General features: G+C 45.8%; 2 protein-coding genes across 3 annotated transcripts in view; both read right to left on the bottom strand.

The window, feature by feature from the left end:
- Positions 1–21,052, bottom strand: part of LOC141121389 (von Willebrand factor A domain-containing protein 5A-like) — a gene marked incomplete in the record, with an annotated part of 791,688 nt that overhangs the window by 322,397 nt on the left and 448,239 nt on the right.
- The window catches only part of LOC141121405 (von Willebrand factor A domain-containing protein 5A-like), a 239,283-nt gene that overhangs the window by 92,348 nt on the left and 125,883 nt on the right, over positions 1–21,052 (bottom strand). For both annotated transcript variants that reach the window (XM_073611105.1, XM_073611106.1), the window contains one exon: positions 3,026–3,195. In XM_073611105.1, coding sequence (XP_073467206.1) covers positions 3,026–3,195 — 170 coding nt within the window. The remainder of the gene's footprint in view (positions 1–3,025; positions 3,196–21,052) is intronic.

The following is a 21,052-nucleotide window of genomic DNA, read 5'->3' as shown; positions in this document are numbered from 1 at the left end:
GGTCTGATGTGACCAATCTATCACGCAGCGTTCTACTCCTACGATATGATGGAAGGGGGGGGGGGTGGTAAAACTCAGGGATGGTTGGATAATTTTTATTCAATATTGACCAATGCTTTCTAATTATATTATTGATTTTATTAGAGAATGGATGAAATTGCGAGATGAAAGGCAGTCTATGGGTTACATTTTTTTCTCTATTTTGATCCAAACTGATACGTTCTTGCTGAACTATGTCACCTGGATATCCTCTTTGATGTAGTCTGTCTTCCATCTCACTCAATCGCCTTTCTCTCATATCCATCTGATTTACAATGCTAGATATACCTTTCAACTGGCTTCTTGGTATAGATTTAAATACCCCCGGGGGTGAAAGCTGGAATAGTGTAGTAACTGATTTCGGTCTGTAGGCTTTCTATACAGGTCAACCATTATACGGTTGTCCTGTATACTCAGCAGAGTATCTAGAAAAGGAACTGTTGTATCTGAAGAAAATATATTAAATTTCAAACCAGGAACCAAGTGCTAAAAGTGCGCTTGTAAGACCGCTGCGCAAATACGGTGTGACAGAAAGTATTGCAATGACCGCCATTTTATTCTCTAGGGTGTTAGAAAAATAAATAAATAAATATAAAAAAAATATATATATATATTATAGTATGCGTCATCAGTAACAGCTTCCTGATAACGCATACTATGATGCGAAACGCGTAGAGACTGCTGGGAGATTTTTTGCCCACGTGATCGGAAACGGTCATGGCTGGTGAGGACGCGAACGGATACGAGGGGTGGAACGCAAGCGGAACATGGAGGTCGCACATTACACATAGGCGGACCAGGCTACAGTTCCTACACCCGTCCCTAACTGCTGGATAAGCTCTGTGCCGGCTCGAGGGCACTTTTAAATGTGAGTGTACACTTCTTCTTTGTTTTTACATAATAAACAGTTTTAAAACGTATTGCGCGATGATCGTTTTATCCATATTTTATATGAGGAACACTAAAGTCCAACTATAGTCGTTGAAGAGGTTTTCTAAAGTGGAGTGGTTATCCCATGAATGAACCAAAGGTGTATTATTAGAGAAGAATCTGGTGAGTGGCCAATCTTACAGGTGGTGGTGGATCACACAGTCACTTTATGCATATTGAAGGAACACAGGAGCACGCCAATCACGGCAATTGATAGAAGATTTGAAAGCATTTATTTGGGGACTCTGTTACATATGTGATATATGTCATCGGATTTTTGTTTTGTTATATGGTTTTGGTCTAATGTGGTGAATTTTCACATGTATATGTTTTTTATTTAGGTTAGCTATATATATATATTCTTTTCATAATTAAAAGGTAGGGTATGTGAATATTGGAAAGGGTGCATAGATGGGAGCAGCGCATTCACACATAAAAAACAACACTTTTAGTCCATTCCTATGAAAGGTTTTTTGAATGCAGCAGCCAAAAAATCACTATTAATTGATTGAAATATTGGTTTTGCGCCGGTGACACACACATATTAATAAACAAAATATGGATAATAACACAAAGGTTTTCTCATAAAGAAAATATTCTTCCTAAAAAAACTTCCCTTTATGACATCTATAAAAACATAAAAATATAACAATAAATCCGGAATGTCATCTCATCACAATAACATCTAAACGAATAAATACAAATCAAAATCGGTATTTAACCCTTTAGGCTGTATCGTATTTAAACGGTTAATCCAATAAACTTCACGTTTTTTCAGAATAAGTTCTCTATCACCCCCTCGTCTATTCATGGGTATACCGTGGATGACCATATATCTTAACTGAGATACTGTATGTTTCTGTTCTGTGAAATGTCTGGATAATGGAAGTTTATCCAGTTTGTCACGAATCGAGTACTTGTGCCTTGCGATTCTATCTTTTACCTTCTGGGTTGTTTCCCCCACATAAAGTAAACCACATGGGCATTTAATAATGTATATAACATAGGATGACTGACATGTGAAATAATCTTTAATGTCAATGTTGTAACCTCTATGTGGGTGACAAAAACTTTTCCCTTTTATTATACTGGTGCATTGGGTACATGATAGACAAGGATAGGATCCATGGTTCGGGGGACCTAAGAATGTAGTGCGAGGAATGGGTGTGCTATATTGGTCTGATGTGACCAATCTATCACGCAGCGTTCTACTCCTACGATATGATGGAAGGGGGGGGTGGTAAAACTCAGGGATGGTTGGATAATTTTTATTCAATATTGACCAATGCTTTCTAATTATATTATTGATTTTATTAGAGAATGGATGAAATTGCGAGATGAAAGGCAGTCTATGGGTTACATTTTTTTCTCTATTTTGATCCAAATTGATACGTTCTTGCTGAATGTCACCTGGATATCCTCTTTGATGTAGTCTGTCTTCCATCTCACTCAATCGCCTTTCTCTCATATCCATCTGATTTACAATCCTAGATATACCTTTCAACTGGCTTCTTGGTATAGATTTAAATACCCCCGGGGGTGAAAGCTGGAATAGTGTAGTAACTGATTTCGGTCTGTAGGCTTTCTATACAGGTCAACCATTATACGGTTGTCCTGTATACTCAGCAGAGTATCTAGAAAAGGAACTGTTGTATCTGAAGAAAATATATTAAATTTCAAACCAGGAACCAAGTGCTAAAAGTGCGCTTGTAAGACCGCTGCGCAAATACGGTGTGACAGAAAGTATTGCAATGACAGCCATTTTATTCTCTAGGGTGTTAGAAAAATAAATAAATAAATATAAAAAAAAATATATATATATATATATATATATATATATATATATATATATAAATTGCATAAGCAACATAGGAAATGTTAAGCACTAAAGGCACTTGCATAAGGGACAACCCATGGCCTGCCTGATGGCCTGCCTGATGCTTTTCCATAAGTGTTTTTTCCATAAACGTACAACTGTTTAGTATTTAAAACAAGAATCCTGAAAAACTGTTTCATTCTGTCTTTCTTAGATGGTCAATTTGGGCAATTTACTGACCCTGGCACTATGAATCCGCCGAGGGGCATTTGGCCCAGAATTCATTGACCATTCCATACTCCCAGACCGGTCCACAAGGAAAATAAACTCGCCGCAATTGGACTGCTCCTGTCCAGCTGGAAAACTTGGGTAGAAATTCAACATGGCCACCGACTCTGCCATAATGGACCCTACAGAACACAGGGAGAAAATAAGATTGTAACAAAGAGACTGAGAAAAAAAACGTATACAACAAAGCTTTTACAGATGCTTTTACAGAAGCTTTAACGGCCTTCACCACCACCAAAGACTATTATTGTTATTACCAGCAAATTTGTGTCTTTCACAAACAGTTGTTTAGGGGTGGATATATTTACCTGGTTCTTTCATATTCTCCTCATTGGCTTACCCTTACACTGGCTATCCCCCCCACCTTCAGTTCATCATGAATGATGCTGCTAGACTCATCTACCTTACCAACCATTCAGTGTCCTCCACCCCTCTCTGTCAATCCCTCCACTGGCTTCTGCTCACCCAACATATTAGATTCAAAATACTAACAAAACCTTACAAAGCTATCCACAGCTCTGCCCCAGCTACATCACTGACTTAGTCTCAGAATATCAATCAAATCGTTCTCTTAGTTCCTCCCGAGACCTCCTGCTCTCTAGCTCACTTGTCACCTCATCCCATGCTCACCTCCAGGACTTCTCCAGAGCCTATCCCATCAGCTGGAACTCCCTCCCCCAATCTGTCCGACTATCTCCTACTCCACTTTCAGACGATCCCTGAAAACTCATCTCTTCAGAGAGGCCTATCCTGCCCCCACCTAACAACTGTAATTTTATTTTCTCCACCAGCCCATCCCACACAGTTATTACCTTTTATATCTCTTGACCCTCCCTCTTAGATTGTAAGCTCTAACAGGGCAGGGCTCTGATTCCTACTGTATAAAACTGTATTGTAATTGCACTTATGTTGTAAAGCATTGCATAAACTGCCGGCATTATATAACCTGGGCCGTCTTTAACGCAAGGCAAATAGGGCAGCTGCCCTGGGCCCAGTCATTGTTTTGGGGCCAAAAACAGCTGCCCCTGATGCCCACGCTGCCTGCACATAGAGGCTGCCCACGCCCCATGATGGCACTGTCTGTGGAGCAAGCAGGTAAACAGAGACAGCGGTTTTCCCCATAGAGCAGGGGAGGGGGTGGGACCGGGTGCCCCACTGACACTTAGACCCTGTCCCAATGCAGTCTGTAAGGTCGGGAGAAGGCCGCGGCTGCAGGTGAAGCTGTGTAATGGATTTGGAGTGGGAGAGGCAAAGCCGAGAGCCCCAGAGTGTGGATTGGAAGTGGAGTGAGCTAACAGGTAGGCTGCACTGATGAAGCTGCACTAATGAGGAGGCACTGATGAGATGGCACTGATGAGGCAGCACTAATGAGGCTACACTGATGAGGCACTGATGAGGCTGCAATGATTATCAGTGTAAATGTCCCGTCACAGGAAAGTCGCTTATTGGCTTTCATTTCATCAGACAGTGAGAGCCTAAGTCATTGGCTCTTTACTGTGATCAGTAATGCGCTGTGTCCGAGGGACACAGCTCTCCACCGATTGCCATGTTGCGCGTCCCCAGGGGCACGCATGTGTGGCACGAATGGAAGGATGTCACATGATGTCCTCCCAGAACAAAAGCGGTCCCACCTTGCCTTCATTGTACAATAGACCAGGCAGAACCAGTTTAATGTTGCTGATAGATCTAAATGGGAGCATCGAAATGGCAGGCAAAATATTTCACTGCAGAGCAGTGTTCCCATCTATTGTCATCTCTTAGAGGTGGATGTCCAAGCCTTTTTTTTTATCCCAAGGCTTAAAGTGGCTGTAAAGGGTAAACATTCTATGCATGAAGGTAAACAAGCTTTCAGTGTGCAGTTTCCCCCCCAGCACCCCAAACTTACCTGAGTCCGATTGCGATCCAGCGATGTGCACGAGAGCCTCTCCCAGGTCTCTCCCTTCTTATTGGCTCAGACACAGCAGCGGGAGCCACTGAATAGACCTCTAGACCTTGGGGCCAACCCAGAACACACCTCTGGCCAGGTGGCCAAATACAACCGTGAAACAGAAGAACAAGGGCAGGCAATAAACAGTCTAGTCTGGCCTGCTCAGTCTCACCACCACGAGGATCAAACAAAATGGATGAAAACACACAAAAGTTTTCCACAAATTTTAGCACAAGTGATTTTCTTTAAAAAATTTGTGAAAATACCACAACCCCCATCCCCACAAGAATCTGAAAAGTTATTGGATAAAAAAGAGATGCTAGTAATTTCTACAAATTGTGTAAGTCTTCATACTGTGTATAGGCAAAATGGGATTCCTGACAGCTGTGTAACTACGATTCTAAATGACAGTGGAACCTCGGTTTGCGAGTAACGCAGTTAACAAGCGTTTCGCAAACTGAGCACTGTATTTCTAAAAATCCTAACTTGGTTTGCGAGTGTTGTCTCGCAAAACGAGCAGGATTCAGGCCAAAAGAGGTGTGCAGTACCGCTTTTGGCCTGAGGGGGGGTGCGCCGAAGCCAAGCAGAGCCGAAAGTCGCCGATTGGCACTGTTCGGAAATGCACGGAAAGACCTGAGGACAGTTCGGCTGATCTTGGCAAACCTCGGAAAGGCTCGTGAATGGAGTCTTTCTGAGGTTTGCTGAGGTCCGCCGAAGTGTCCCTCGGGCCTTTTCGGCCGTTTCCGAGGCTCCCCCCACCTCTGGCCATATGCGGTATTGCATCCCATTGAAGTCAATGCGGAACTAATTATTTTTGTTTCCATTGACTTCAATGGGAAAACTCGTTTTGATATGCGAGTACATTGGATTACGAGCATACCCCTTGAACGGATTATGCTCGTAATCCGAGGTTCCACTGTAATTATTTTCAAGAGCCAAAAAGGAGGATGGAAAATGATCATGCCAATATTCTACAACATTAGCGAACAAAACCGACATGTGCTGCAGGTTATCTCCTTTTAAAATCACACTTTAAAACTGACCTGCAGGCATGAAAACTTTCATTTAAATATATGCTGTGCGTTGTCCACTGCTGCCATTGTGTGACAACGTGCGGTGCTAGGACATATCCTTTGACACTATTCCAACACTGAATGGCCCTAATGGTTTCTGTACTGTTCCAGTAATTTTGTTTATTCCATCCTCATTTTGTACATTAGCTCCACCACTTTCCTTTGTATGCACAGAACCATGACATTGGGGGAGATTTACTAAAACTGGAGTGTGCAAAATCTGGTGCAGTTCTGCATAGAAACCAATCAGCTTCCAACCCGGCAATGCAGTCCGACTTAGGAGGCAATTTGACAGATATCTGTGTGGGTTCCTGCACCTATGTCTATACAAATCACCCCCCTGAAGTCGCCAAAAGTAGTACAGGAACTACCTTTGGGAATCTGTGCGGTGCGGCACTGTTTTGGACGGTGCAATTGCCGGCAATAGCCGCCAATTTGGCATGCAACTTGACATGTCAAAAAGCATGCCAAATGTGAACCTAGGCTTATTGTCAAAGCTTAATTGAACAAGGTGAAGTTAGAAGCAGATTGGCTACCATGCACAGCTGCACCAGTTTTAGTAAATCTTCGCCATTATGTTTTAAAGTGTCTACATTCTAACAGGTGGCCACGCTTGACTCTTGTCAAGTTTTGGATATTGGGCCAATATGCTATAAAGTTTTTGGCACTATTCATATGAAAATAAGTTTATATCCCTGGCTTGAAAATAATTGATGAGATTTTTGCAAATATCCTTTATAATGGAAGAAATAATAAAGTCCACATACCTGAGATGGCCCACATGATGCACTGGGTGCTGGAGTGCCGGAGCGACCAACCCTGCCCCCCCCGAGCACCTCTATTGGGAATTGATATCACTGGTTTCACCATTCTAGGAGCCAACTTACACTCGAGCTCCTGATGAAGCGGACGGCCTCAAATCTGGGAAACATGTTGAGTTGATAATACCTGTTGTGACAGGAGTCACTTTGAGCGGGGGGGGCTTGCGGGACCCAGCTTACCTTAGAGAGCTCTGGAAACTCCTTGTCCAGCTTCCCCGGCCCCTCCTATGTGTAAGTCTCCCTGTGTCTATTAGGGGGACAGGGCAACCAAGAACCCCAGTCCGATCTGCACTAATCAGACTTATCGTACAACCACACTGGACTCAGCATTTCGTGTTACCACCTGTTATCCAGGGTCTTATATGTGTGGTTTGTATTGAAAGAATGAAGGGGCTCTTTCACTTGAGATATTAATATTTCTGAACAATATCCCACCACTGTCACCAATGTCACGGACCCCGTACTCAAGATAAGTCTGTCTTCTGTAAATGCTTCCGTTGTCCGGTACCAGCACAATCCAAGATCCTTTGGCCCATCCTACACTGATGCTTTGACAAGTGACTGGGTGGGCTAAGGAATCTTGGATCGTGCTGATACCGGACAAAGGAAGCTTTTACGGAGGACAGACTCATCTTGAGTATGGGAGTCCATGACACCTGTCACAACCACTATAGGAGTGTATATTTGTGTTGTTCAGGGGTTATTTTCCCCTAATGTTCATTTATGCAGATGTGATCCAGTGACGTGGGAAGAGTATATATAATTTGAGATCTCCATTACCATTTTGCTCTTATTTCATTTTAGAAAAGTTTAGATTTAGATTTTTTGAATTTCAGCCAAACCTGATTGAACCCTCCATTCTCCTCTTTGGGGGCCAGATGTAATCAAACTTGTGTCCATAAACACCTAGCTACTTCTGGGTCCATTCCAATACGGCAAAAAAAGACTAAAAACTGAAAGAGATCTGTTTCCCCCCGGCTGGCCGGACCGGATAAGAGGGCAGCCGGGTGTAAGCAGACAGCTGGTCAGTTTACATCTGGCTGCCCAAAGAGCAGGGCGGGCTGTGTCCGTATCTGCTCTGCATAAGTGGAGCGGGTGCAGACCTGTCATCCATCTGCTCTGCTCAGCCAGCAGGGGATCAGCAAAAATGGATCTGACTTGCATGAAAGCCTTAAAGAGAAAGTAAAGTATTCCTCTTTAATTGTACCTACAGGTAAGCCTATAATAAGGCTTAAGGTAGGTGTAATGGAATCGCTTCCCACACTCTGCTTGAGTGCTTCCGTCATATACTGCTTCCTCCAGTCTGGATATAGATATTACAACCATGAACTAGGCAGGACTTGTTTGGCTGCAAAGCTGGAACATGAAATGTTTACTTGAACAAAAGTCACACAGAGCTACAATCAGGGGACAACCCCCCCACTTTGCATAATGACACACATTTACATCCCATAATACTTTTCTTCCAAGGCAGACACAATAGAACAATGAGATACAGGCACTTAACACATAGCAACCCCCACCCCACTCAATCTAGCAATGGTCTCTGATGAAAGGGGGACTTTATCTTGATATATTCTTGAGATCAGACTGGGGTTCTCGGTCACCCTGTGCCTCTAATAGACACAGGATAACTTACACATAGTAGAGGCTGGGGGAGCTGGACAAGGAGTTTCTACAGCTCTCCAAGAGATGCTGGGTTCCACAAGCCTCCTGCCCAAAGTGACTTCTTTCACAGCTTAGGAGAGATTCACTATATACACTACTGCCAACGTCAATCGGCGCTTGCGCGGCTCGTGCCTTTTATTCAGGGCCCGTTCCATGACCCGCGGACCGCTCATGCGTGGGAGTGACGTCATCGCGGCTCTGGCCAATCACAGCGCTGGAGCCCGCAAACTCGGAAGTAACTCCGGGAAAGATGTCGGCCCTGTCAGCCGTGTGCCAGCGCCGATTCATGGCATCATTCTAATGTAAGTATTTCATAATGAGCTAGTATGCAATGCATACTAGCTCATTATGCCTTTGTCTTGCAGGTTTTTTTTCTTTTTTTTGGAGGTTTACAACCTCTTTAACCGCTTTAGCCCCGGAAGATTTTACCCCCTTCCTGACCAGAGCACTTTTTGCGGTTCGGCACTGTGTCGCTTTAACTGACAATTGCGCGGTCATGCGCTGTTCCACCCAAACAAAATTGATGTCCCTTTTTCCCCACAAATAGAGCTTTCTTTTGGTGGTATTTGATCACCTCTGCGGTTTTTATTTTTTGCGCTATAGACAAAAAAAGAGTGCCAATTTTGAAAAATACTCAATATTTTTTACTTTTTGCTATAATAAATATCCCCCAAAAATATATGAAAAAAATATTTTTTTCCTCAGTTTAGGCCGACATGTATTCTTGTACATATTTTAGGTAAAAAAAATTGCAATAAGCGTATATTGATTGGTTTGCGCAAAAGTTATAGCGTCTACAAAATAGGGGATAGTTTTATGGCATTTTTATTATTAATTTTTTTCTACTAGTAATGGCGACGATCTGCGATTTTTATCGGGACTGCAACATTATGGCGGACACGTCGGACACTTTTGACACATTTTTGGAACCATTGGCATTTTTACAGCAATCAGTGATAGTGATGTTGTTTCGTCCAGCCCTGCCATTCTGCCGCAGTACAACTGCGGCGGCTGGTCGGCATGTGGTTATTGTGAAAAATGGAAATGATCTTCCCACTGTTTGCAATTAACAGGTCCAGTTGAGTATCAAATCTAGTTGGGGCTTCTATAATTTGTCCCATTGTATGATCCTATCATAAGTTTATACATTTCCACTCTTTCAATTTACGAGCAGTGTTATAGCACCAGTCAATGTCAGGGTAGTTAACATCTCCATTAACACTGTTATCCCAGCCCATGCCTTAATTGTTTCCATCTGTGAAAGAGTCTGAGTTTCTACCTCTTCATTAACACTAGGGATGAGCTTCGTGTTCGAGTCGAACCCATGTTCGACTCGAACATCGGCTGTTCGATCGTTCGTCGAATTGCGAACGATATGGGCCGTTCGCGCCAAATTCGTGTGGCGCGTCACGGCCCATAATTCACTGCGGCATTGCAGTGCATTGCTGGCTGATGATTGGCCAAGCATGCACTATGACCCGCATGCTTGGCCAATCACAGCGCCGTCAGTAGAGAGAGCCGTAATTGGCCAAAGCCAAGGAGGCTTTGGCCAATTATGGCTCAGGGGATTTAGTACACGCCCCACACTATATAAGGCCGCCTGCACGGCGGCCCTGTGTAGTGTGTGTTCCGGCGTTCATTGAGAGAGAGAGAGAGAAACAGACAGTGACATTTGATTTGAGTTAGATAGATTAGGCAGAACAGTCAGTCAGTTAGCTGCACTTACAGTGTATTGTGTATATATATGCATCCCAGGTGTTGCATATATATATATATATATATATATATATATATATATATATATACACTGTATTCAGTTTAGCTAGATCCGTTCTTGTTATCTTCCTACTGACAGGCAGGCTTGTCTTGTTACAGTATTTACAGCTACCTGAAGAAAATTACTGGTGTTCCTTTGATCCTATTAGTACCACAGTCAGGCAGCTAGACTATTTACAGTTAGTGCAGTGCGTCCTGCTCACAGTGTTCAGCTAGATCCGTTCCTGTTATCTTCTTACTGACAGGCCGGCTTGTCTTGTTACAGTATATACAGCTACCTGAAGAAAATTGCTGGTGTTCTTTTGATCCTATTAGTACCACAGTCAGGCAGCTAGACTATTTACAGTTAGTGCAGTGCGTCCTGCTCACAGTGTTCAGCTAAAACTACAAGTTAGTGGGGTGCGTCCTGCTCACAGTGTTCAGCTAAACCTACAAGTTAGTGTGGTGCGTCCACCTCACGGTGTTCAGCTAGATCCGTTCCTGTTATCTTCTTACTGACAGGCAAGCTTGTCTTGTTACAGTATATACAGCTACCTGAAGAAATTTACTGGTGTTCTTTTGATCCTATTAGTACCACAGTCAGGCAGCTAGACTATTTACAGTTAGTGCAGTGCGTCCTGCTCACAGTGTTCAGCTAAACCTACAAGTTAGTGGGGTGCGTCCTGCTCACAGTGTTCAGCTAAACCTATAAGTTAGTGCGGTGCGTCCTGCTCACAGTGTTCAGCTAAACCTACAAGTTAGTGGGGTGCGTCCTGCTCACAGTGTTCAGCTAAACCTACAAGTTAGTGTGGTGCATCCACCTCACAGTGTTCAGCTAAACCTACAAGTTAGTGCAGTGCGTCCTGCTCACAGTGTTCAGCTAGATCCGTTCCTGTTATCTTCTTACTGACAGGCAGGCTTGTCTTGTTACAGTATATACAGCTACCTGAAGAAAATTACTGGTGTTCTTTTGATCCTATTAGTACCACAGTCAGGCAGCTAGACTATTTACAGTTAGTGCAGTGCGTCCTGCTCACAGTGTTCAGCTAAACCTACAAGTTAGTAGGGTGCGTCCTGCTCACAGTGTTCAGCTAAACCTACAAGTTAGTGGGGTGCGTCCTGCTCATAGTGTTCAGCTAAACCTACAAGTTAGTGTGGTGCGTCCACCTCACAGTGTTCAGCTAGATCCATTCCTGTTATCTTCTTACTGACAGGCAGGCTTGTCTTGTTACAGTATATACAGCTACCTGAAGAAAATTACTGGTGTTCTTTTGATCCTATTAGTACCACAGTCAGGCAGCTAGACTATTTACAGTTAGTGCAGTGCATCCTGCTCACAGTGTTCAGCTAAACCTACAAGTTAGTGGGGTGCGTCCTGCTCACAGTGTTCAGCTAAACCTACAAGTTAGTGTGGTGCGTCCACCTCACAGTGTTCAGCTGTTCAGCTAAACCTACAAGTTAGTGCAGTGCGTCCTGCTCACAGTGTTCAGCTAGATCCGTTCCTGTTATCTTCTTACTGACAGGCAGGCTTGTCTTGTTATAGTATATACAGCTACCTGAAGAAAATTAATGGTGTTCTTTTGATCCTATTAGTACCACAGTCAGGCAGCTAGACTATTTACAGTTAGTGCAGTGCGTCCTGCTCACAGTGTTCAGCTAAACCTACAAGTTAGTGGGGTGCGTCCTGCTCATAGTGTTCAGCTAAACCTACAAGTTAGTGGGGTGCGTCCTGCTCACAGTGTTCAGCTAAACCTACAAGTTAGTGTGGTGCATCCACCTCACAGTGTTCAGCTAAACCTACAAGTTAGTGGGGTGCGTCCTGCTCACAGTGTTCAGCTAAACCTACAAGTTAGTGGGGTGCGTCCACCTCACAGTATTCAGCTAAAGCTACCTGTAGAAGGTTGGTGGTGTTCTCATACTACAGGCAGGCAGTTGATTTTGCTAGCTGCAGTATCAGTACATATATATATATATATATATATATATATATATATATATATATATACATATCCCAGCTTAGTGCAGCTACAGGCCATTAGTATGTCTGGAAGGCCAAGAAGGAGAGGCAGACAGTCACAAGCCAATAAGAGAGGGCAAGCAGGCTCTGTGTCTAGTGCTGGTCGTGGAGACGGTGGATCCTCATCAGCACGTGGCCGTGGGACATGCTTGGGCTTTTTTTTGGCAGCTGGCCGTGTTGAGCCGTAACATGCGGAAGACTTGGTCGAGTGGATGACCAAGCCGTCCTCATCCTCCTCATCCTCTCTCACCCATGTCCAGGGTACTTTGTCTGGCAAAGCAGCAGCCTCTTCCCTCGGCTCAATGTCATCAGTGACTCCTTCCCTAGCCCCACCATGTCCTCCTGAGGAGTCCCTCGAACTGTTTGACCACAGTGTTGGGTACATGCTCCAGGAGGATGCCCAGCGTTTGGAAGGCTCTGATGATGATACTGAGCTTGATGAAGGCAGTAACATGAGCATGGACAGAGGGGGTGCCCAAGAAGGACAGCAATCTGGCAGTCATGCTCCCCCTGCTGCAGCATACTGCCAGGTTTGCTCCAGTGATGAGGAGGGAGGGGATGATGAGGTCATTGACTCAACGTGGGTGCCTGATAGGAGAGAGGAGGAGGAGGAGGAGGCGGCACATCACCAACGAGGCAGGATGCCCTCCAGGGGCCAGCCTAAGGGCAGCACATTGACTGCATCACACCCCAAAGCTCCACATGTGCAGGGCGCTGCAGTCTCTGCGCGTTATTCAAAAAGTTCCTTGGGGTGGGCCTTTTTTGAGACGAGTGCATCAGATCGTACCGCTGCTATTTGCAACATATGTCTCAAGCGTATCTCGCGTGGCCAAAACATCTCCCGCTTGGGTACCACATGCTTGACCAGACATATGTTGACCTGCCATGCAGTTCGTTGGCAAGCGTATCTAAAAGACCCACACCAAAGAACAAAGAGGACCTCTCCTTGCTCCTCATCAGCTGAGATCTCCAACCCCACTATACCTTCAGTCCTCTCTGAGACCTGCACTGAGAGGAATGAAGGTGTAGAATTAGGTGTGTCACAGCCAAGTACTTGTGGGCAATCTGCTTTTGGTACACCGACGTCAGATTGTACCAGGCAAATTTCCCTGCCCCAGCTGCTGCACCGCCGAAAGAAGTTTGCTCCCAGCCATCCACATGCCCAGCGGTTGAATGCTAGCTTGGCAAAATTGCTAGCACTTCAACTGCTGCCTTTTCAGTTGGTAGACTTTGCCCCCTTCCGTGAGTTTGTGGAATGTGCGGTTCCTCAGTGGCAGGTACCTAAACACCACTTTTTCTCACGGAAGGCGATTCCGGCTCTCTATCGGCATGTGGAAGGCAATGTCCATGCCTCGCTGGACAGGGCAGTCAGCGGTAAGGTGCATATTACCGCTGACTCATGGTCCAGCAGGCATGGACAGGGACGTTACTTAAGTTTCACGGCGCATTGGGTGACTCTGCTGGCAGCTGGGAAGGATGCAGGACAAGGTGCAGTAGTATTGGAGGTTGTTCCGCCACCACGCCTCCAAAATGCTAATGATTGTGACACACCTCTCTCCTCCACCCCCTCCTCTTCCTCCATGGCCTCTTCCTGTGCTTTGTCCTCGGAACCAGCGGTGCTCCGTAGCCATTCAAGGGGCTACGCAAGTACGCAGGCCAAAAGATGCCATGCGGTGCTTGAGCTGGTGTGCTTGGGGGATAGGAGCCACACTGGGGCAGAGGTTCTGTCAGCTCTGCAGGGGCAGGTTCAGAGGTGTTTGACGCCACGCCAACTTAAGGCAGGAATGGTGGTTTGCGACAATGGCACCAACCTCCTCTCTGCCCTCCGACAGGGACAAATGACCCATGTGCCCTGTTTGGCTCACGTCCTTAACTTGGTGGTGCAGCGGTTCTTGGGCAGGTACCCGGGCTTACAGGATGTCCTGAGGCAGGCCAGGAAAGTCTGTGTGCATTTCCGCCGGTCACATAATGCCAGTGCTCGGCTGACGGACCTCCAAAAGGAGTTTAACCTGCCCAAGAACCGCCTAATCTGTGACATGCCCACCAGGTGGAACTCAACGTTGGCCATGCTGCAGCAGCTGCACACGCAGCAGAGGGCCATCAATGAGTACCTGTGCGACTATGGCACCAGGACAGGGTCAGGGGAGCTTGTTTTTTTTCCCCACGCCAGTGGGCCATGATCAGGGATGCATGCACTGTCCTGTCACCATTTGAGGAGGCCACGAGGATGGTGAGCAGTGACAGTGCATGCATCAGTGACACTGTCCCCCTTGTCCACCTGTTGGAGCACACGCTGCGTGGAATAATGGACAGGGCACTTGAGGCAGAACAGAGGCAGGAAGAGGAGGACTTCCTTAGCTCTCAAGGCCCCCTTTATCCAGACAGTGTTCCTGCATGCCCGCCGATCACACAGGAAGAGGAGGAGGAGAAGGAGGAGGAGGAGGAGGAAGATTGTGTCAGTATGGAGGTGTAGCCTGGCACTCAGCATCAGCAGCAGTCTTTAAGGGATCAGTCCCAAGAAAAACATGGACTTGTACGTGGCTGGGAGGAGGTGGCTGCGGACCATGTCGTCCTTAGTGACCCAGAGGACTCCGGACCGAATGCCTCAGCAAACCTACGCTGCATGGCCTCCCTGATCCTGCAAAGCCTGCGTAAGGATCCTCGTATTCGTGGTATCAAGAAGAAGGACCAATACTGGCTGGCAACCCTCCTTGATCCACGTTACAAGGGTAAGGTTGCGGACCTTATCTTGCCATCGCAGAGGGAGCAGAGGATGAAACATCTTCGGGAGGCCTTGCAGAAAGGTCTGTGCAACGCGTTCCCAGAGACTGGGAGGTTACAAACTCCTGTTTCTGGACAACGTGTTGCTGAGGCTTCGGTCAGTCAAAGAAGGAGCGGTGGAGAAGGTGGCCGTCTGACCGATGCGTTCAGACAATTTTTTGGTCCGCAGCCCCAAGGTATGATCGGTTCCAGCAACCATCGCCAACGTCTGTTTTTCATGGTGCAGGAATACCTAGGGGCAAGATCAGACTTGGACACCTTTCCCACCGAAAATCCTCTGGGTTACTGGGTCTTGAGGATGGATCACTGGCCAGAGCTTGCACAGTATGCAATTGAGCTACTGGCCTGTCCTGCATCCAGCGTTCTTTCGGAACGCACATTCAGTGCTGCTGGAGGCTTTGTAACCGATCACAGGGTGCATCTGTCCACCGACTCGGTCGATCGACTGACCTTCATAAAAATGAATCAGTCTTGGATCACCACCAGCTACCAAGCACCTGATGCTGATATAACCGAATAATTTTTTTTTAAATCTCAGATCCCTTCAAAGACTGCCTATGCTGATGCTGAGTGACTATCCCTGAGTAATTATCCTCTTCCTCCTCAATCATCACGCTGATAGCTTGAAAGAAAATTTTTGGTTCTGGGCGCCACCACCAATGCCTAAGGCACAATTTTTCAGCCCCTGTTTAACAGGGGCGTGTGATTACAATTTTTGATGCAATACTTTGCAGCAGGGCTCGTTCCTGCGTTCCAACTAGAGTGTCTGTGAGGGGTTGCAGTGTTGTGGCACCAGCACCAGTGCCTAAGGCCCAATTTTTCTGCCCCTGTTTAACAGGGGCGTGTAATTACAATTTTTGATGCAATACTTTGCAGCAGGGCTCGTTCCTGCGTTCCAACTAGAGTGTCTGTGAGGGGTTGCAGTGTTGTAGCACCAGTGCCTAAGGCCCAATTTTTCTGCCTCTGTTTAACAGGGGCGTGTAATTACAATTTTTGATGCAATACTTTGCAGCAGGGCTCGTTCCTGCGTTCCAACTAGAGTGTCTGTGAGGGGTTGCAGTGTTGTAGCACCAGCACCAGTGCCTAAGGCCCAATTTTTCTGCCCCTGTTTAACAGGGGCGTGTAATTACAATTTTTGATGCAATACTTTGCAGCAGGGCTCGTTCCTGCGTTCCAACTAGAGTGTCTGTGAGGGGTTGCAGTGTTGTGGCACCAGCACCACCACCACCACCACCAAAGGCCCAATTTTTCTGCCCCTGTTCAACAGGGGCATGTAATTACAATTCTTGATCTAATATTTCACAGCAGGGCCCATTTCTGAACCCACCAAGAGCGAGTGAGGACTTACAGTGTTGTGGCACCAGCACCACCACCACCACCACCAAAGGCCCAGTTTTTCTGCCCCTGTTCAACAGGGGCATGTAATTACAATTCTTGATCTAATATTTCACAGCAGGGCCCTGTGAGGGCTTACGTTGTTGTGGCCACAACAACACCTAAGGGCCAAATTTCTGCTGAGTATATAGGGCAGGCCCCTACTTTCAAACATCTAACTTACAAACGACTCCTACTTGCAAACGGAAGGAGACAACAGGAAGTGAGATGAAATCTACCCCTAGGAAGGGAAATTCTCTCCTGTAAGAGTTAATATGGGAAAAACATTTCTCCTTTCCACTGATGCTTTCCAATCCTTGTTCCATAAAAAAACCCAAATTTTCAAAAAACATTTGTCATTGGGACAAAAAGTGAGGTGAAATCTTCTAAAGAGGAGGAAAGACAGCAAAACAAATGTCAGAGGGGTGATAACCCTTCCCTATGCTTTCCAAAAAGCTTAAAAAAGATTTTTTGGCTGGAGCTAAATACGTTAAAAATGTACCCGTTCAAAATGACAAACAGATTCTACTTAACAACAAACCTACAGTCCCTGTCTTGTTTGCACCGCCTGTATACTGCTGTTCAGAGTATATAGGGCCTGGTGGCCCCACACCTTTCCTTATTTTAATTTGGGTGCGGGGTTCCCCTTAGTATCCATACAAGACCCAAAGGGCCTGGTAATGGACTGGGGGGTACCCATGCCGTTTGTCTCACTGATTTTCATCCATATTGCCAGGACCCGATATTACATTAAACCCGCAAGCAGTTTATAATGAGATTTTTTCCTTTAAAAATTACATTTGGTGCAGGGACTGTTCTAAACACGGGAAACATGCGCCACTTTACAGGCATACTATAGACACCCCCCAGGTACGATATTTAAAGGAATATTTCACTTTTTTTTTTACTTTAACCATCATTAAAATCACTGCTCCCGAAAAAACGGCCGTTTTTAAAAGTTTTTTTTGCATTGATACATGTCCCCTGGGGTAGGACCCGGGTCCCCAAACCCTTTTTAGGACAATATCATGCAAATTAGCCTTTAAAATGAGCACTTTTGATTTCGAACGTTCGAGTCCCATAGACGTCAATTCGGTTCTAACGTTCGTGCAAATTTTCGGTCCGTTCGCAGGTTCTGCTGCGAACCGAACTGGGGGGTGTTCGGCTCATCCCTAATTAACACTGGGAAGTCTGTAATAAACACCAATATTCAACTTATTACCATGCACGTCCATATATAACACTCCCTATAATGCTTCAACCAAGAAGCTTCTCTGCGGCCAGGTTACGTGCTATTTCCTATACCCACTCTAGTTGCGCAGTTGCGCTCTGTTTTGAAACCAAAACTTCAGTGTTTTTTTACCTGAACATGAAATTTTTTCAGTATTTAACTATTTGCCTCCTGGAGAAAATGACCGCTTACCCAGCAGAGCTATGGCGCTTGGTCTGGAACTTTGCACACCAGCGTTGCACTAACCTATTGTGTTTAATATGGCTACCACTTTAATAGTGTCGCAGAACATTCTGGGCGTGCTTGATCTGCTAAAATGCACCATGATAAGCTTGTCTCAAGAAATTCCATCTGGCCATAATAGGCCTACAGGAAACCCCCCTCACAAAAGACATGGTGACATTTTTACAATATTTCTGGGTGGGCAAGGCTTACCACTCCACATACTCTGCATACTCTCGTAGAGTGAGTGTATTGGTCCTTAAGTCCTTGGCTTACCAGGAATTAGACTCTGATGGATCCCATGGGAAGATATGTCTTTCTGTACTGTAAACTGTTTACCTTGAATGTGATTATTGCCTTTGTGTACATTCCCCATATTTTCTAGAGAGATATTGCAGCTTCTTCTGTCATACCTGGTTGACAAGCCTGAAGTCCCCACCATTAACATGGAAGACTTTAACGGTTACTTGGATCCCAGGCTGGACAGTCACTTTCTGGTCCAGCCCCCCTTGGGCAGCAGGGGCACTATTTTAAGCCGTCTGCTGTCGGAGGTAGTTTGGACGGACGTATGGCGGTTGAGATATCCCATAACTAAGCAATTCTCCTGCTTCTCAAAAACCCATGGTTCTCCTTCCTGCATTGATCTCTGTGTAGGCTCCTCACATATCCTTAACTTGGTTACCAAGGTGGACTTCTTTCCTGGGGGGATATCAGACCACTCCTCAATGGTGGCATATTTAATTACCCGTCCAGCTGTCTCCTTGCCGAGAGCCCTGTGGAAACTAAACGCCTTCTGGCTAAAACTCTTTTCTTAACCAGAGTGGGTGGTCAAACAAATAGAGGGATTTTTCCAGAATAACCAATCATACCCCAATCTGTTAATGAAATGGGATACCTATAAATCATGCCTTAGAGGCACGTTCATAGCAGAAATTGAGACCATAAAACAAAACTTGTCAGCCCTCGTCAGGAGCGGGTGGAGGATCAGGTGCGATGGTTGGAACTCTCGTATGTCACTGACCCCTCTGACTCTGAGAGGGAGGCATGGTTATCAGCCCAGGACTCCCTGGACCGGTTGGGATCCTCCGCTGCAGAGCGGAAACGCTTTTTTTTTTTTTTTGAGGAAGGTGAGAAAACGGGTTGATTGTTGGCTGGGATTGCTCAGTTCTAACAGTCCTCCCCAGCCATAGGAGCCATTTGCTGCACCAATGGGCGGCTGCTGTATGACTCTGAGCTAATAATTATGGAACTAGCATCCTTCTACGCAGACCTGTATAGGCCTAGTGACTGTTATTCTGAGCCCTGCAGGACTAACTAGACGCAATATCCCTACCGGCTTTGACCCGTCAAGCTAGCCTTGGAGCTGGAAGCTCCGTTTACGCTGCCTCCTTTCCTACCTGCAAGGCACCAGGGGATGACGGGCTTCCCATGGAAGTCTATACCCAATACAGGGAGGTAATTTTAATTTTACCTAAACTGCTGGAAGTATTTAATGCCACACTCGACTCGGGACAGCTACCTATCACTATGTCCAGGGCAAATATCATACTGTTACTCAAACCAGGCAAGGACCCATTAGATCCCAGCTCATACAGACCCATCTCATTGCTCCAAAGCGATGCCAAAATCCTAGCCTTAAGGGTTAACAAGATTATTCTAAACATTATTCACCTGGACCAGGCAGATTTCATGCCCCGAAAATCAACTGCAACTAATCTTAGAAGACTTTTTTTGAACATGCAGACTGCAGCAGATAATGCAGGCAAAAGGGCACTGTTGTCTCTTGGCGCCAATAAGGCATTCAATAGTGTCAGCTGGTTATCTCTGGGCTGTACTGTCCAAACTTGGATTTGGCCCTGGATTTATCAAGTGGACAAAGCTACTGAATAGCTCTCCACAGGCTGCCATACGCATGTCAGACAGGATGTCTCCTGCCTTCACACAGGGCAGGGGGACTAGACAGGGCTGCCCCTTGCCCCCCCTGCTCTTTGCACTGGCCATTAAGTCTCTTGCTGCCCAGGTGCGGGATCATCCACAGATCAGGGGATTTCGCTATGGTGACCTGCATGAAAAATGAATGCTTTACGCCGACGACATGCTCCTCTTTCTGGAGGACATGGATGAATCGTTGGCACATGCAATGTCGCTCATCGCAGATTTTGGCCACTACTCGGGCTTAACCATTAATTGGTCCAAATCCGCATTGATGTTTCTGGATGGGGCACCTGGGTCGGACGCGGAGCTACCCTGCCCTGTCCCTATAGTAACTTCCTTTAAATATTTAGGCATCCACGTTTCACCCAAGCTGACTGACTACTACAGCCAAAATATATACCACTTACTGACTCACTTCAGAGACAAGATAAACATATGGAACTGACTTAAAATGTCTTTGGCGGAGAAAACAATCCTTATTATGATCCTTATACCTCAACTCCTATACCTGCTTCACAACACACCTGTGGTTATTCCACTTAAAAATTTTCAAGTGGTCAACTCCCTGTTCAGATTACTCCTTTGGCACAACAAGCCCCCCATGATCACACTGGAATAATTAGTATATCCAAGGGTTGGGAAGTGCCAAACCACCCCCTCCTTTGGATATTGTATTTGGCTGCGCAGCGGCAGCACTTGATTGGAGCTATGGCTCCCAAGCCTGCTGGTTCTTCTGTCAAACTCCTTCCCACTGGCACGGAGGTGGAGTCCATGCTGGAGGGCCTGAAGGCACAACTGTTCCAATGGCCCAACAAACAAATGACCACTTACACACTCCTTCAGAAGGTGTGGAATAAGGTCAAACAATTGTAACAAGTAACGGGGTACACAGCTGACAGCCAATTATGGAGGAATAAATCATATGAGGAACTGTGCAAGCTCCAACAGGGACCTAGGTGGCGCCCCATGGGAATAAGTCTCCTCAGGCATGTCTTTCACAATAGGAGACTACTCTCTTTCGCTGACCTTTCACTGACCTGCAATCTAAATTTGCACTGCCCTCCAGCATTCTATTTTATTACCTACAATTAAAGCACGCTGTTAAAGCACAAGGTACTGCAGTGGAGTGGGTACAATCACCCACTCCTGTCTTCCACATGCTACAAAACGCAACG

Source organism: Aquarana catesbeiana, linkage group LG01 (assembly GCF_042186555.1).
Source record: "Aquarana catesbeiana isolate 2022-GZ linkage group LG01, ASM4218655v1, whole genome shotgun sequence".
Lineage (NCBI taxonomy): Eukaryota > Metazoa > Chordata > Amphibia > Anura > Ranidae > Aquarana > Aquarana catesbeiana.
This window is presented reverse-complemented; position numbering and strand designations above follow the sequence as displayed.